General features: G+C 40.1%; 2 protein-coding genes across 5 annotated transcripts in view; one reads left to right on the top strand and one right to left on the bottom strand.

Annotated features, from left to right (window-relative positions):
* Positions 1-18,208, top strand: part of LOC124416355 (calcium uniporter protein, mitochondrial) — a 95,375-nt gene that overhangs the window by 57,304 nt on the left and 19,863 nt on the right. For all 3 annotated transcript variants that reach the window (XM_046897322.1, XM_046897321.1, XM_046897323.1), the window contains one exon: positions 32-173. In XM_046897322.1, the coding sequence (XP_046753278.1) occupies positions 32-173 (142 nt within the window). The remainder of the gene's footprint in view (positions 1-31; positions 174-18,208) is intronic.
* The window catches only part of LOC124416353 (protein javelin), a 29,168-nt gene continuing 13,564 nt past the window's right edge, over positions 2,605-18,208 (bottom strand). For both annotated transcript variants that reach the window (XM_046897317.1, XM_046897318.1), the window contains exons 2-4: positions 8,490-8,744; positions 6,003-6,306; positions 2,605-5,913 (exon numbers count right to left, since the gene is read on the bottom strand). In XM_046897317.1, coding sequence (XP_046753273.1) covers positions 3,163-5,913; positions 6,003-6,306; positions 8,490-8,744 — 3,310 coding nt within the window. In that variant the 3' untranslated portion in view covers positions 2,605-3,162. The remainder of the gene's footprint in view (positions 5,914-6,002; positions 6,307-8,489; positions 8,745-18,208) is intronic.

The raw sequence follows: 18,208 nt of genomic DNA, 5'->3' as shown, positions 1-18,208 counted from the left end.
TTTCTGACAAAAAAAAACATTTGATTTTTAGGAAACTTGGTGCAGGAGATGGAGGAGTGTTTCGAGGCGTGGACTGGCCACCACCGCTTCCTCATTTTCATCGAGTCTTGAACCTAGTCTGAAGAAGGAGCCGAAGGATAAGAAGACTTTCGCAGATACTCCAGAACTTGCCGGTGAGTTTTCGTCCGATAAATGAAAAGCTAATTTCATGATCTTCCGTATAATGCTCATGCTGAATCAACTGCAGCAACGAAATCGAAGCGTATTATATATCCCGTGGCAAGGAAATGTTTCATTGAACCAATTTTTCTCCTTATCTAATCGTGCAATTCTCGATATTGTATTTTTTCTTTAATACTTCCTTAAGACTGCGGCAGCCTCTTGTCTTCATTTCAGACGTTTCCGCAGTTAGATCAAACCCTGATCCTTTACTTCCCTCTGATACCATCGCGTGAAGAGAAACTGATTCCCTCGCACGATACGGCTTGGATTAATGATTAATTGATGCAAAATATTCCCACGAGTTATGTCTCGATTACATGAATCGGCAGCCTTTACTTTTTGCGCTGTGTTCAACATTGAAGTTCAGTGAGTTGCGCAAACCTGGCGATCGTGAAAAGTGCAGTTGAATAAATAGGAGAATACCAGCTCTACGTGCTTTGCTAGTCGCCTTAACCTTATTATAAATCGTGCAGTGTGTCGTGCAAACTCCTCGTAAACGAGGGAATATCAGCTCGCACGCAACAACTTTTATCACGATATTTTTACAAGACCACACCACACGTATGGCAACCTGCGTATAATCTCTAGGATCGTTCAATCTATTTATTTTTATTTTTTTCTTGCTCTTGGAAATTGCCTGTGCCATTGCCTGCGATTGAAATATCAGTAGATCGACTCACGTATTACATGATATTTATTAACACTTACAAAAGCAATTGTGATGATTTATTACCGTGTTATTAAAATACGTCCGGTAGTAAAAACCTCGAGGGAATCAATGTGTGGGTCAACTCTTATAAATGGGGTTAATAATAAGTAAGGTTTCGGTTGCACTTTGTGATCATTTTCTGTGTAAGAAAACTAACTTTTTCATAAGGATGAGAAGTGAAATAAGTGGCACACGAATCGCGCTTTTTGAACTCATTCTGAATTATCATATTGCACAAAAATCATTCGGTTTTTTTTAAATACCAAGTTCAAGTAGTTGGTCTGATTTCTAGAATTTTAATCTCAGAAACTGTTTGGGAAATTAATTTTTTTAAAACTTGGCTACCTCTTTCTCGTTCATCAAGAATATTCCGTTCTTCATATCAACATTATTATACAACTTTAAATCGCGCCTATAAGTAAAATACCATGAAAGACAGGGTATAATACAATAAAGTTTCACTGCAACGATTACGTGCATGCAGAAGTGGCAGACTGGCTGCATAGCTAAGGCGCACCTATGGAAGAAAGTAAACTTTAAACCTTTACGATGCGAGTTGTTGAAATATGCAGCCAACCTCTGGGGCAAAAATATAATAAGCTATACACGCGGCTCGATAGTCTCGAGTGGTAGGTGAAAAAGAATCGTCTACAAATTCTGAATCCTTGTGTGTCCTCACCATGAACGATCCAATTCTTTTGCCGTTTTTTTACTTCACTGGCTTTGAACGTCGATGGAGAACGTCTTCCGGTTCGTCTTATCCATTCGCAAAATTAAACGTTGACTCACTCTGACTAACTTCATCGAATTTAATTATTAGGAATTGTTTTGGATAACTTGGCATTGGGTGCTTTGGCTTTTACTTTTAATGAAAAATCCAATTGTGCACGTTCGCGAATCGCCACGAATTGCCCAGAGTTTTTAGCCAGGTGTTTATTTTATTGTATTTCTTACGACTCTGAGAGCACTTAATCGTCTTGCTCGGTCATTCAATTGACTCCAAGGCATGGGTTGAACGAAGACTCTAGACGACCTTAAATGGGAGCTGTACCTACTTACCTTTTGCCCTCACGGATAAAATTGTAAGAGCCCTTGCCGATCCTTTTAATCGTCGGATGATATTTTTGGAACCCTTTTGAACACCGTTGAAAGAAAAAATATCATCAAGGGAATCAACGAGAGTTGAATCTAGAATCTCTGTGATAATTCATGTTGGAAGGAGAACGATGAATCGATTGCGGTCTCTCGATTTAGGTATGCTCGCTGAATTATTTCCGTTCCCGGCTTTAAGGCGGCTTATAAGATCGTTGCAGTTGTGAAAAACTGCCCTGAAAGCATTACGAATCAAACATTATCATTCACAGTATTTCATCCGTTGTTTTTCTCTGCAGGAAACCATTTATTTTTACTATTTTAATATTATACCTTCTCTTTTTCTTGGTTTTATAATCTAAGTTACATATGTCGTAGAAACGAATCATGCCATGCAAATACACAATACATTTTTTCAAATACATCTATAGTCCAACGTCGTCAATCTTTGAGCGCTGAGGTTTATTCCTATAACCGACGATAAATTCTCTATTAATTGCTCTAACTTATATTCCCATTTCTCCAGAGGCATTACCTGCTGGAGTTTGAAACAATTTGTCGCATGTTTTTTTTTTTCTACCAATCTTTTATACTTATAGTTATATAATAAATAATAGATAATTTGACTTTACAGAAAGCAACTAAAATTCACTCATCATACGTTAGAGAATATTTTTTATATTAGAGTTTCTCTGTCCGCGGGACGATGCGTCAGCCTTATTCAAGCAACCGGAGTTACAGCTCTGATGTTCAGGTCGTTCCAAACGTTGTAAAAATAAATAATATTTAACATTTGGGATGACTGTGGCAGGATACGATGCTCAAACTGATCATGAGAGCTGTAATTCCGGCTGCTTGAACAAGGTGCAACCATCGTTCTAAAGGTAGCGAAACCTACTGTGTAATGTACCCCTGCAACGCTGATGGTTCGGGATAGATGTCTGTTTTATGCAATTACCATAATGTATCTTAATATTGTAATATGATTTATACACAGTGCCTTCCTAAACTAATGACGACCATCAGATTATACGGTTAACCTTTACTAATCTGCATCACTTACGGTATTACAATAATTTATATATCTATAATAATTGAAATTGTACACGTGAAATGAAGTAGTGTCGATAAAGTGAAATCTAATTTTTTCTAGCGTTCGAATTGAGACTGTCTTCCAATACTTCAAATTCCTCGAAATCAATTTCTCCAAACTTGCATTTCTTCTCTTGGATCGGGTCGTTCACTTGCCACTGGTTAAACGTGTTGTTGTTAAATTTGTTCGCATAGCATTTCGTGTCTTCTAATTTTCCGAGCTTGAAATCGGCTTTGAAAATTTCCGGCTCTTTGACTTCCTCCTTTTTCGGCTCGAGCCCGATAACGATTGGCGGTTCTTTCTTTATTTCCGGTTCAATAATCTCGTCGTCGACAGCTTCGTCCGCTACCACGACCTCGACATTGCGTCCTTCCATTATCGGACATTTTCTAAGATCAGACTTTGGCGTGTACTCGATACCCGAAGTGCCGTTTATCTGCTCGCCGGTTTTCTTGCTGAATTTATCGCGTTTTGATTGGTCGTTGACTAGTCTACCAGCAAGCTCTAACCTGCTGTCGCAAGAGTTGCTCTTCACCAATCGAAACTTGACGTAATCCTTGGAGGCTTCGTTGTTCTTCGGTTTATTCCTCATTATTTCACGCATTATCTTACCGGTTATAGGCGGCGATATTAACGGGCTGTTACACGTGTTCACCACCTTTCCTCCATAGTAGGTAACCGAGGTTCCGCACTCCCTTATCTTCTTCAGCACGTCCTGAGACACGGAGTGCCCCGGTCCGTTGTCGATGTCATCGTCGTCCTGACCCTCGTCCTCGTCCTCGGAGGACGTGCATTGGACTCCACTGCCGGGATCGGTGTCTGGATAGTCGCTGGATACACCGCTGCTAACGCTTCCCGCGTCCCAATTGTGAAGGTACTTGATCCCCTTGTGCTTTGAGAGTCCGCTGTCGCTGGGCGAAGTCTGTCCACTCCTTGCCTCGAAGGCCTGGGCGATGATCCTGGTCTTGGACTCGCTCCTCGGGCTTTCCATCCCGTCCTTGTTCGCCGTGTTTTTCGCCCTGCTCGAGCTCCGGGAGTCATCGACTTTTTCGGAGCCATCGAAGCTCTCGCTTATCTGTCTGAGGTCCTTCATGCTGACTGTTTTCCTTGTCGGACTATTCCTCGAGAAGGTGGGATCAGGAGTTTTTAGTTTCAAAGTCCCCTCGAACATCTTTCTCACGTTTCGAACCGTGTCCGGATCGGGCAGTTCGTCGTCGATCAATTCCCTGTTAACGCGTATCGGGTGATAAAAGAAGTGCCGCCTTAGGCCAGCCTGCTTCGGGCTCTTGGGAGGCTGCTTTCCCGCGTTTTTATCACCCTCCACTTTTCGCTGTTCCTGACACTTTTTCTCAACAGCTCCTGATATGCGGCATGACGAGGGACTCTTACCTTTTCCCCCGCCGCACTTCGTCGACGTCGTCTTTCTCTCAACCGTCTCGGCACGCACAGGTTCGATTATCACGACGTTATTGTCCACCAGAAGATCATGGAACGAATACTCTTGAAGGTACTGCATCAGCCCGTCAAAAACTTGCTCGTTCTTCATACTGCCGAACATGTTCTTACTAAACAAGTCTGACTTCATTATCTTGTACCTTATGTGATCGAATTCTGGACTGACTTCGTTCTTCGCCGAGCTGTCAACGCTGCAGCTAAACGATCTCGAAAGTGTCGAGTGGTTGTTCTCGGTGTCGTTCGCCACCTCTTTGGGTCCGTCTTCCGCCTCGTCGATTCCGTCCATCGACTGCCTCCGCGTGTCGCTCCCTGACTCGGATCCCAACCCCAAATCGGAGCTGTCAGATCTGGCCTCGAAGCCGAGACTGCCCTTTACCGCGTTGCAAGCCTTTCCAAACATGCTTGTCGTGTGGTTTATTATTCTGCCAAATTTACCCTCCGAGCGTTCGTTCTTAGCCTCGCCGTTCACCTTGCACTTTGATTCGAAGAACGTCTTCACGGCGTCGACCCGGACCTCATCTTGACTGTCGTTCGCCTTGTCCTCGTTCGATGAGAGTTTCGAGTCGTTTGTGATTACGCAGTCGTTACCCTCCGAAGTTGAGTCATCGGTTTGCTTCGCGGAGTTCATTGCCTCGGTGACATCGCCGATTTCGATTACCGAGGTCCTGTTACGCTTCGTTACGTCGTTGTCGATTACCTTGAGCACCTGAGGTCTCCGCGACATTTCCTCTTGATCCTCGGAGTCCGATATCCAAATCGATTTGTAGTCCTCTGCCTCTTCGATTCTTCGGTAATCCTCAACCGGTCTCACTACCGCAACGTCCGCCCTGAACTTATCTTGGTCCGAGTCGAGGATCAGGACGCGGTTTTTTCCTGATTTTTGACTGAACACTTCGTCCTCGAACCCTATCGCCTCTTCGTCAACCCTAGATTCGTAAATAGCGTCTTCCTTTCGGTTCTCGGATTTCGAGAAATCGTTGATTTCCTCAATCTTCGACGCGTTCAACGCCTCCGCGATGTCGGGCTCGAGTCCTTCGCTATGTTGATAAGACTTCTCCTTCTTTCGATTCTCAACCCGCAATTTGTCAGGATCATCTATCCCGTATTTGTCTTCGTATTCGTCCGACGACGATTGAACTTTGCGATAGTTCTTCTCGAATAAGTCACGGTTCCGCTCCCTTTTTTCCGCCTTAATGCTGTTATTCGAGCTGTTTCTATCGTCGAATTGCAGACGGACGTTTGACAGTGGTAGGAGGTCCAATACGTTGAAATACTCAAGCTCTTTGTCGTCCTCGAATAGTACACTGTCCAAACTTCGGTGCTCCTTTCGCTTTCTTTTCACCTGTGAAACGATTGAATTTTAGCGTAAGCTATGCAAGAATACATATTTACTATACAAGTGTGAAAACATTATCGAGCCAATAAACTGACCTGAGTGTAAATGCAGTCTATACTTCTGTTTCCCTCCGTTGACCAATTTTCTTCGACGACATCGACAAGTCCTGTAACGTTGTCCAAGTTCTGGATGCTTTGGTAACGTTTCGGTGCTTCGGGCCACTCGAGAATGTTGAGTCGATCTGGGTTATGATTCTGTCGCGAATTCTGGGGTATGAAGTTTGGCAGAGAGACGTGAGGATCGGACACCGAATATGTGTCGGAAGGCAAACGTGATCGGTACACTCTTGGATTCGAGACCTCGAATGATTCGTTGAGGTGTTGCTGGCTCTTTGAAAGTCTGTAACAGAAAGTTAACAGGTATAAACTTGCGGTTAATGAAGTAGCAGCTGGTTCCCTGTACCCCTTCGGAATTCTTAATGCCCTCTTGAAATTTTGATATCGAGGTGAATTTATCGCCTGAGAGGTCTTGAAAGATTAACGGGTCAGTCTTGGGAATCAATTTTCTTCAATCATAATTGGGGAACGGGTAACACAAGACTCTTCGTACTAAATTAAAATATATTGCTGTGTTGCTCTGAGACAAAAGTAGATCATGAAGAAAAGTTGGCAATAATTTCGTTATTTTTCATTGAACGGAACGTCCGTTTCAATATTTCACCGAGTCTGCAGTGACTTCAATGTGGAGAAACTGAGCGACTGAACTTTACTTTCCAGAAACTTTGTACCATTATTACAACTGTTGAAGTTTGATACACCAGGCGAAACAAATTTAGCAGAAAGCTAATCGGGAAAGGCATAGGAAAAACAAGGAGTCGAAATTTAAGAGCGGTCAAAACTTACTGTCAGAAAAAGGTTCCTTGGAGAAAAATTTCAACCGAACTTACTGCCTCGCTTCGTGGATACCCTCATTTTTCACCGGAAGCTCGTGGCTTTAAAACCGTTATATTATTGAAAAGCGTAAAAGGTGTTGGGTAATACTGGTAAAAGACGTGAATCGATACTCTTCCCTGTTTCTTGCTAAACGCACCTTTCTCCGAATTAGTGAATTTAATAAAGCAAATGGAAATAACGTGTCGTCTTTAGTCATGCCTGGTGTGGATATACATGATGAAATTTAATGCGAGTAATTGATTTCATTAGAATTAAAAATGACATCCGGGTTTGAAAAAAAAAAAATCTACTTCTTTATCACCCTCTGAAGTTCAGTAAGGGTTTCACCCTTGTTCTCCGACTGTGGAACTTCCGCCTGATGTGAGTATGATGGGGACGTTTTACATATATAATGTTTAATCAGGCACGCGAATGGATCCTTAAGAATAAGTTTCGCCCTGAGTTTCGTATCTCATGTAGTTTCCCAAAGCTTATCAAACTTTAACGATCGTACTGTTTCGCTGTGGTTCGAGAAAACCTCAACGTTGTATCTGTGTGAGTAAAGGGGCACGAAAGGTCAATTAGATTCATTCGTCTCTTACCAAGTTACGAGGAGAGAAATCCTGACATTTCTATGAAAACTCGACGCGATTTTATTTCTCTGCCTATATTTTCTTTGGATGTGTTCTTCAGCCTTCTGAACAGTCTAACGAATTAATGCTGCTTGTATCAGCCGAAATGCCTGTTTACAGAATACAGAAAACGGAAAAATGCAACCGGATATCAAGCCTTGACAGCAAGAGCTTGGTAAACATGCAAGAGAAGTAATTCGAAATCTCTCAGACTGTTTTGCCTACCAGAGGCAGCTATACCGAAGTAATTAATCCCAAAAGCTGCTATTTTCATCAAAAGTTTCTCCTAGTTTACAGACCTCAACTGTAGATACAGCGGCGCTCTCTCGTATTTTATTCACGTGACTTCTAATTTCGTGCCAACTGAACTAAACCCGTTGACGCGTTCTAACTTTATTAAGCTTTGCTCTCAAGTCAGTTCAACGTTGTTTCAAAACACTTTCGCATAGTGCGATAATCGTTCAAAAGTACATGTTGCGCCGTAACCTATATGTCCCATATCACGTTACAGAGTACATTCAATTATCTGTACCTTCAAAATTCGAATCTGACCGCCTAACGACCAGAGTCAGGTTTGCCCTAATTACCACTCCGAGATAATTCAATTCGCATCTTTATTCCCGCAAAATTCATTCAACCACAAAAGCAAGTGAATAGAAATATATACTCGAAGATCCGCCAAGAGACACGGAAAATCTCATAAAAGTTACCCAACCAAGCCCCAAATTATATTTCCATAGTTTGTTGTACATTATCGATTGTGAGTAGATATAGAGATGATTGACAGTAACTAATTTCACTGAAATTCGTCTGCACTGCAAACGAAGGTTGAGACTTTTTATGCACCGAATTTCCAACAAAGTTAATATCGATTCCCACTATCCTGCAATAGTCTGTGAATAATAATGAATGATGAACGAAGCAACGAATGACTTAGCTGAGCAGCCGTGACATTTTATCCAAGAATTTATACATCCGCTTGGTTAACGTCTTTGATCAGAATCGACTCCTCACTCACCTATCCTTCAGGGAATGCCGATTGATGAGCTTAGCTCTTGGTATGAGCTGCTGCCTCCTGAATGCCTCCGACAATGCAGGCTCGCCAAGTCTGTAGTAATTACTCGGTCGGGTATTTGCTCTGTTCTCCTCGGATATTACGGCCAAACTTTTTGTTCGCTTTAATAACTTCTGCTGCTGTTGCTGTTCTCGTAGCGATGACGAAGAAGACCCTCCTGGATGGTCATGGCGGTTGTTGCCTCCCTCTCTAGGCGCACTGCGAGCATGTAATTGGTAATTATATTAATTAGCTGCTGACTAACTTTGTTACAGTCTAATATGAGGGGGAACACCCTGCGGTGATTTTGTTCGACTGCATCTTGCTACCAATAATACTTTGTGGGTTTTGCTAACATTTCATCTCTTCCTTTAAAAAGTCGGATTATTTGGCGATGGATCAGACTATAGAGTAACTCAAAACAGCTGATCGATCCTTGGTTATTACGAATGACTATTTTTCTTCAACGTATAATTACGACGTTACTGTAAAACTTGTATTCTTTCTCCATTTATCAAAGTCATCTGATTCTTATTCAGTTTAAAATTGTTCAGATCACACTTCCGTTTGACACGGTTGAAAAACTTTTCACAACTGAAGAATAATTTGCAGAAAGAATAAATACATATTTAAGAAAATAATGAAACATGAAAAAGATGACTTGGATGATTGAATTTTCGCGTGATGGATCGCTGAGCGTTTCTTTCCTGTAAAATTAGTTTTTCCCTATTTCCTCAAGACTATTAACCTATTGCGTAATTCTCGCCGGGTTTGTACTATCCAAAGCAATTTTCACAAGCCAGAGTAACTGCTTTGCGTTCCTGCAGAATTAAAGTGCAGTCCGTAGGGACGGATTCAAGTAAGTAAAACGATTAGCCGTGAGTGCACAGATACATTTCCCTGAGTCGCGAATTTCCACTTGAACCCTGTACGTTTCCAGGGTTGGTTCAGTTTAACAAGATTTTGCTAACCTACGCGAATTCCTTTATAATAATAATAGTAACAGTAATTTCTCGCTGGATACCTAGACGTAAGGGTAAATAGTGAAATGCATTTAACCTGGGTCTGGCTTCAAGAAGCATATACCGTGTAATTATATCAAGCATTGAGCGACGTTGCTGAGTTTGCCCTTTATGGTGTAGACGCCTATGATGAAGTATCTATTTCGTACCGTAGGTTTTGCTTCGTAGTTTCTTTTTTCCTGCTCGCCAATGCGAATTTAAACTTCAACTTCATTGTCAGCGAAAGTTCTCGCGGTTACGGTACACCATAATGACCTCAAGGCTGTGGCGGCCGACCACCGTAGCCGCAAATGGTCACGCAGATCCCGTATCCGATCGCTTCCACTTTCAACGAGCTGTGTTTTATGCCCCAATCCGGAAATAGCTGAGAGCTTATAAATCACCTGCTTTGGTATTAGCTTTCAGTCTCAAACCACGATATGCATAGAAAAATTCTTGATAATAATCAATACGTACATAAGTATAATCGGTAAAGGAAAACAAAAACTTGAGAGAAATTATACCTGACATTGGTCTTTGATGTGGCTGCTGATTCACTTGCTATCTAAGACAGCGGTAAGAGATTGAAAATTTATATAAACGAATACAGAACTGCGGAACTCTGTTTTACTGAAATTAGTAGCTGATTTACTAATGTAAGACAAGAATAAATTAGATCTTCACAGCTGATCGGACAAACTTTAGACTATTAAAATTTGACAAAGGATATCAATTAGCGCAGCAGGGAATAGAAAATAATAATCACTTGAAAAACAGAATAATAATAATCACGATAATGATAGTAATTCATTATAGTTATTGAGTGGTTAGTCTGTCGCTGTGTTTGTTTCTATGCTTGTGATACTATAACCATTACCCTAAATAATAATACACTCCGTAGCCGACCGTCTATCTATATATACGTAGATGGGTGCGTCTCCCATGCTCCCAAAAGTCTCCCGCAACATTAACTTTAAGGGAAACTAATATTTTTCAACCCCTGCAGTACGTTGCGTAAGTACCTGTTTGCGGGTGACGAGAAAGAAACTGCAGCGATTTGAAAGGCGAAATAGAAAGCAGGTAAAAATAGCAAAACTGACACTATAAGAGCCTTTCTTGCCTAGACCATTATGGCCATAAAACGGGAGATCCGTACTTCAAAACGTCTATACAATACGCGGTAAGCATACCTGCGCAAAGATGTTACAAGCTTGTCATAAAAATTGAAACGATGTCAGTTTGAACCGGTGATAACGCGGTGTTTCCTCGGTGGGTGTAAGTACCTACGTCGTAATGTTCGAAGGGTCTGTACTAAACGCGGTACACCTTGACGCGACTCTGAAGTAGACATGAAACTGCAAAAAGGAACATATAAGCGTAAGTAAAGGGTGCGTTCATAAACGATACTTCGGTTCATAGATGAAGTATAGCGCACCTCGTTGGCTATCAAACGTTTTTTTTTTTTATTTTTTTGTTTTTAGTTGTTTTTTTTTCATCTTCTTCCTCCAACGCAATATGTCAGAATGCGTAGGTAACCTAACGGTAGGATCGTTTTTTTCTATCTTTCTTTCTTTCTTTTTTTTAAATTTTTAAAATATATAATGTAAAATACCAGGCATTTCGTTCTGTAATGCATACGTGAGACAAGAAGCCTCAAGCACTGTCACATACCCTCATTACGAATATACGGACATACACTTGATTGATTCGCAAAACCATTACCGGCTGACAGATGGCGCTAGTGGTTTTATGGTAATAAAACCGAGCTGTTATCAGTCGAATAGATCAGAAGTGAGTCGGTCCGCGTACGATTCGCATCGGATCCTGCGCCACCCAATTCTTGTGCGTTCTGAACTCAGGGCTGAAGGGATGAGTACCCACGATGTTAGTATCGCTACCACACACATATATATATATATGTATATATATACATATAAAATTGATGTTTTTGCATGAAATATTCTAAAGCTTCTAGGCGTGACTTTTTTCCTCGCCCTCGCATCGATCGGGGTGCATTCATACGCACTTTTTATAAATGGATGAAGGTAGTTGGCGTACCCGTTTCGCTTTTTACCGATGTAGGTACACACTGCATACCCGTGCATATTATAACTCGAACGTTCTGGGGAGAAACTTGGGAAAAATAAAGTGAAATAAGAAATGTACATATTCTGTATGCGCAGCACCAGCTGCCCTGGATTCGATCTTTAACGTTGTCTACTGATGCGCATATCTATCGTAGAACTAGCTAACGATAAGCTATAGAAATATCGACAAACTGCACCTGAGTAAATTCGGATGATGAAGCAATTCAAAGGGGACGATAAAAAAAAAAATGAAAAATTACTGTCGAACGCTACTTCCTTCATATTCGCGTTTGCTGACTCGACTCTTATAGACCATGACGTCTTTGATCACGTCGAGATGTTTGCGGAAAATTTCGCGTTTGATACTTTGAAAAAAAGACTCTCGCATGAATCGGCGACGTGTGCAACCACCTTGGATGAAAAGAGAAAATGGAAATTCGGGAAAACAGAAGGATGATTCCTGAGCATGAAAAAGTTCGCTTTGAATGGTCGTTAAGTTATGTAGAACCAAGGACAGACGAACAGACTAACATTAAGAAGCTTGCTTACCTCCCATGCCGTCGCGAATTACGTTCTCTTTGCGTTTTAAACTCGCGTTCACGTGACCCAGAGATCCTTCTCACCTCTGAGTTCTTATACCGATGCGATAACTAAACTGTTTTCATACATATTTGACGCGTTTAATAGTCAGGTTGCGAGATTATTTATTCTACTCGTATAGTCATCTGACCCGCGTTCAGCAACCGCGACTTCGCGACCATGAAGGCCAAACGAATATCTGTTGTTACGGTCATAAAGTTGATCTTGACGAACAAAAAGTAGGAAAAAGCAAGAGTGAGAAAAGGCAATGAGAAATACGGAAAAGAAACATCGACTCGGACATGATCAGCTGCATGTACGTCTAGGTACAGGACACAAAAACTTGGTGTATATATATAACTTGTAGGCATATATACCTATGTTTCGATTTATCTCAGCAGACGTTGTTATTCACGCTTTTATTGTATCACCGTTGCGTAAGTGAAGGCAGCCTCCGAATATATCTACATTTTGTGTTACTGACTATTGACGATTCTAAATATAGATCCAAGTCACGCTGTAATTTTTAATCAGTTTCTTTTTGAAACTACGGTATAAAAGATAGATTATTTTTTGTAATAAAAATTGCTTAATATATTTCCAAATATTTGCATATACTTTTTTCCACGTCTCCACAATTCTCGTTATCGCTTATCTCATCTAACGATTTTTGATTATTTATTCTGAAACAAAAAAAAATTGCAACTAGTATTTATCGATCAAGAAAAGCGAAACTCGGTTTATACAGTCTGATCAGGATATTATTAAAATCGTATATGATATCTTGAATCTTCGAATCACGTTTCGCGATCACATCCACTTGTACCCTTTGATGAATAATACATTGCTCGTTATCTCTAATAGGCAAACTTCCTGAATGAAATTCATCGAGTTGTTACGTTTACGTAAACCGTGCATCATACAGACGTACCCATCAACTATGCACCTGCAATATGAGTAGCATTATTCGTTAGCGATGAGATCGGCTTGTTTACAGCGTCCCTAGCAAAATTGCACAGTTTTTCTTCTTCTTTTTTTTTTACCGATTGACGGGAGGTAAAAAGCGTGGCATCTTTGCATTGTTTTACAAGAGTGTTTTTTTTTTCTCTTGTTCTTATTCTTTTTCTTAACGCTGTACAATCGTATAACCATTATTACATTATACAAGTATACAGACGTACGAACGGGTGTCTGCCTGCAAGGAAGAACAGGGAAACGAATTGCGCAACTTTGTACATATGTACATAATACGTATATACATATAAATTATCTGCCTGACGCTTCGAAGCTCTGGGCTGTTCTGTTGCCGCTCGGTTGCTCTGACTGACTATAACTGCGACTGCTGTCATGCCTGAAATCTCGGTAAGGAGAAGAAGATTCAACGAGGTGATAAGAAGCCGGGAATATTGCGAGCTGAAAAAACTCTCGGCGCGTATAACTTTGCCTCATATATGCTGTAACGCAAATTTTAGGTGATGCTGATGTTATAACGATCTTAACTCGCGGTAATATTTCTACTTTTCTTGTTGCCTAATTTTCATATTCTTTCATCAGCATTATCAACTCGAAAGGATGATGGAGAGAATATTTCTGCGGATGTATTACTGTTACTCGGTATTCGCAAAAAACTTTAATTTTGGTTAAAGCTAATCTAAATATTAAATTATCGTATAATCGTAAAATTGGGATTCAGCTTCTGTAATACCTACGTTTCACCCAATTTTATACACCTATCGTCGAGTTACTTCGGGAAACATTTAAATTCCGTTGTACGATCTTCTTTCTTCGTGCGGGAGGGAAAAACTTTACGAATCACTTTTACACGACAGAATTTATACCGAAAATTTTTCGAAATTATTGTTCGAAAAATAAACACGAAAAAAAATCGTTAATTTTTTTGCAAATTTGAAAACTAAGTGGCGGGGAAAAATTGGGGACAATTTGCGAAATTCGGAGAGATCGTAAATTACCAACAGTTTCGGACACGCGTGTTTATCAGAGGAGTAAAATCCACACCCACCTAATCGTGAACATCAAACAACTGTGAACGTTCCGAGAAATCCTTCAGCCGCTGATTAGCTAACTGTCTGCAAATAATCACCATCAAGTTTCTACGCCGACTGGTCGAGTCAACAAATAACCCAGACGTTAGTAAAAATAGATAAAAATAACTGGAGTAAAAATTGTCAAGATTATCATCTCCATGCAATGCTGCATGTAACATGTTGCAAATCTTTAAAAATTATCGTCAAAATATATCGATGTATAAAGAGCGGTAAAAATTATCCACTGCAATTCGCTCTGCGAATAGGTGAAAAATAGCATTCAATGTACCAAAGTACCAATGCTGCAGAGCAAAGATTTGTGTGAATCTAGACAAATTATACGCGTGTCGTGCTGCACGTTTTGTAGGTACACCTCCGTCAATTACCCTTGTGGGAAAAGGGCCTGAGGAAGGTAGAGAAAAATTGTGCATATGCCGCTCGCCGCACCGAGTTCACAGTAACCGGAAGTGGTCGAGAGTGAACTACTCGAGGAGTTCCGTGCTCCGGAATACCTTATAACAGCGGATGATTTACATCCGGCGAAAGTCAAAACGCATATATTCGAGCTGATAGGTGGCTGAGAAACAACTGAAATTATTTCTCTCCTTAATGATTTCATCCTCAATATCGCCCAAGTTTCTCAAACCTCGAGGGAATTTCGTCCAGTGATTATACTTCGCGAATTAATTCCAACCGTCAACGCATCTCGCGCTTTTATATTATTAGATGGAATTAACTTCACGAAGTTATGCGAAGCCAGCCTGTCCCTCAAATTTACGAGTATATTCCTCTGATTTGCGATGTTATTCATTTACGCAATCACATCGGAGGGAGCTAAAAGTTCATAATCATCAGAGATTTGTATACGCGATGATGATGCGGTTGCACGGATTATAAAAAAAACCTGGCACGACAGGGACTACCGATGAGGGAATCATGATGCAGCCTTGAACCGGGTCGACTAGCGTTGATCGAATCACCTGTCTCATTATATATTACAAACTGCAATATTTACGCGTTAGGCATACCTCGCGAAATTATTTATTGACGAAAAATCCTCGCCGCCTTTTGAATTCTATCAATTTCTCAAACGGGTACATATGATCAACGTATTTATGAACATACGAACATTTTTAAAGTGAAATAGCGTCCAATGTGCAACTAATGACACTAATTTGCTTCTACTTTTAACAAATTGCCTCTATTTACATATCTCTGATAAGAAGAAAATAAATATTTTGGTCTTGGGATCAGCACCGTGTCCCCCAAAACGTCTGGATGTCGAATAATTCAGAAAAACTTGTAAAAAATACATATGATTCTCCGGAAAATTTGAGAAGGTCTATATCCTGTTATTCTGCTTTAAATAAACTTTGCAAGAGTGAAACAGAAGAATGGAAAATGTTGAAACAATTAAAGGAATACAAAAGATGCTCGACTGGAAACAAGGAAATATAAACCAACCGTACTTTCACTGCAAGAACAAAACACGTGTAGGTTAAAGGAGCAACGATTTGTATGAATTATCAATTTTATGAGATGATTCAAACGAAAGTATGTCTAAACTCTTGTTTAATTGTGTATGAGGTATTCGTGTTTATTGTTGTAATTTTTAACTGTTTTGATGCTGATACAGTCTTTATTTTCTCTGGATATTTCATGCTTTTTATACAAAATTAATTCTTCGTAATATACTTATTACAGAGAAAGAAACAATGTAGCGATATAAAGAAAATTGTTTATAGCAGAAAATATAAGTTACCTGAATATATTGAATTGCAAAAATATATGTAATTCCCGAAAATCGTGGTTGAATTTTTTCCGAATATTTTACATTACGTTGAATAACTACGGAAATTTGCGGTCGATTTTCCTTAACTCGAGATCTTTTGATCGAAGAAAAAAATACATTTTAACAAAACAAACTTATTATGATCCGTTTATTCGTTCAAAAGTTAGTGCACTTTAAAAAAAAAAGGAGATTCATAGAATCTGTAAAAATTAGTTTTAGACAAAAAATGATAATAGCCGAGAGTTTTTTTTAAAGCTAAATCACCAAACACGGGTCTCCTCTGATTTGCCAAATTATCGTTGTATTACATTCTTTACAAGTCGTCTAATTATCCTCCCGACCTTGCTGGGCGATTTGAGATGGAACCGACCTATACTACTGTTTTGTGACCGGAATATTAATTGATCATTAAAAAATGGACTCTCGCTTGGTCTAAAATGCCACGATCTTAGCAACTATTTCTTGGTACTTCAGTCGCTGGAAGCCCTGCTAAAAACCACTCACGTTTTCACTTATCTCTGTACCCTCAATCGCGCAGAATAGAACAATTTATACGACGTGCCAAATTGTCAGTGAAACTGTCAACCAACTTTTCTTGTCTCACGGGACGCGCTCGTCAACGTAAAACTTTCGGCAAGCTCAACTTTGGCCACACATGGAAACCTCTAAGCACACTTGTTACACGCCATAAAAAAGAATGTCAGTGCCGACTAGCGCGTCGTACAGACAGTCGACTGCACCAACAACGGAAACAATAATTGCATTTGATAAACTCTGAAACACTCACGGGTTCAATTAGAGCAAGCCGTCCGCACGAAGAGCACTTTGAGTCGTTTTAAAGCTGCGTTCACTTCCCTGCACCTTTACTCCTCGAGTCGAATAAGCCCGGGCTCAAGTTAAGCTCGGGTGTAAATGGAAGTACACTTGACACTCGTCTCTCCGAGAAGAGATTAAAGGGACATACATGCAGCGACACCGCGAGTACACCTGTTCCCAGCAGTTCACCGAGTCCCACCTCGGCCCCTACTAACTCTAGTCTGCAACCACCTCAAGCTGCTGGAGGAGGAGCGTGTACCTTGACTTCGTGACGTCATCGTGTCAACGTCGCTCTGCCAAGTCTATTCTGCAAGCCGAGACGTTTGTGTGGGTAACTTATCATCATCTATGGATGATGCTTGTTAATAATACGATCTCGTTAACGAGTCGCCTTCAACGAAGTCGACTTTCATTCACTTTGCGGAACTGAATCAGCATCTTTTTTTTCTTTATACATCAGTTGTGTATTCACTGGATAGGATTTCGTCGGAAATAAATTCGTCCTTTTGTTATGTAGGTATTGTCGGATCTTATCACGTTCGGATATAGTCTTCGGGAGGAAATTGAAAGGGAAGGAGGACTTGAGGCATGATGATGTCGTGTAGAAAGTGGAAATTTAACTCGCGAATCTTGAGCGCGAGTATAATATTTTCTAAGGATAATGTGTGGAAGTGTCAGGTATTGGGGAATTTTTGTTAGAATGAGAGGAAATTTTTTAGGGAAATTATACATACATGGCTCGTGTCAAACATGCGTAACTATATATTTGGGTTTTTGGAAGTATAATGAGTGGTTTGAATTTTTTATTACACACTTTTACAGAGAATGTAAGTTAATGAAAAAAATCGTAAGCTTAAAACCGTGAGAATTCGAACGGCTGTTGGGTTTCTGCTCGCTCGGACTATCAAATCTTAATTCGCAAATGATAATTGATATTACGAAAGTGACGCAAATTCAACGTTTCGATTTTGTAACGCGATGACACGATTTGCGATAGTGTATTTTAAGACGAAGAGTGAGTCTCTGAGAATGAATGAATGAATGAATGAATGGATGAATGAATATAATTAAATGTTCATTCAACTCCGTAAGTACGTCAAAGAAGGCTATAAACTTGGATCAAACAAACACTTGTTAGTAAAATTTCTGTTCAAGTTTTCAAATTTCTTTTAGAATTATATTCACAACCGTGTTAGTATTGAGAGAAAAAATTTCGAACTAGTTCGTAATTTTACATTTGCAAATATTATTTGCAACGGTATAAACACCTAACGGTGAATTATGTGGATTTTTAATTTTTATCAACTTTCGTCGTATCTTGTTACCGTGAGAATCCACATTTTTGTAACAAAATACAATTTTC

Source organism: Diprion similis, chromosome 2 (assembly GCF_021155765.1).
Source record: "Diprion similis isolate iyDipSimi1 chromosome 2, iyDipSimi1.1, whole genome shotgun sequence".
Lineage (NCBI taxonomy): Eukaryota > Metazoa > Arthropoda > Insecta > Hymenoptera > Diprionidae > Diprion > Diprion similis.
Note: the sequence above shows the minus strand (reverse complement) of the source record. Positions and strands in the feature narration are given on the sequence as shown.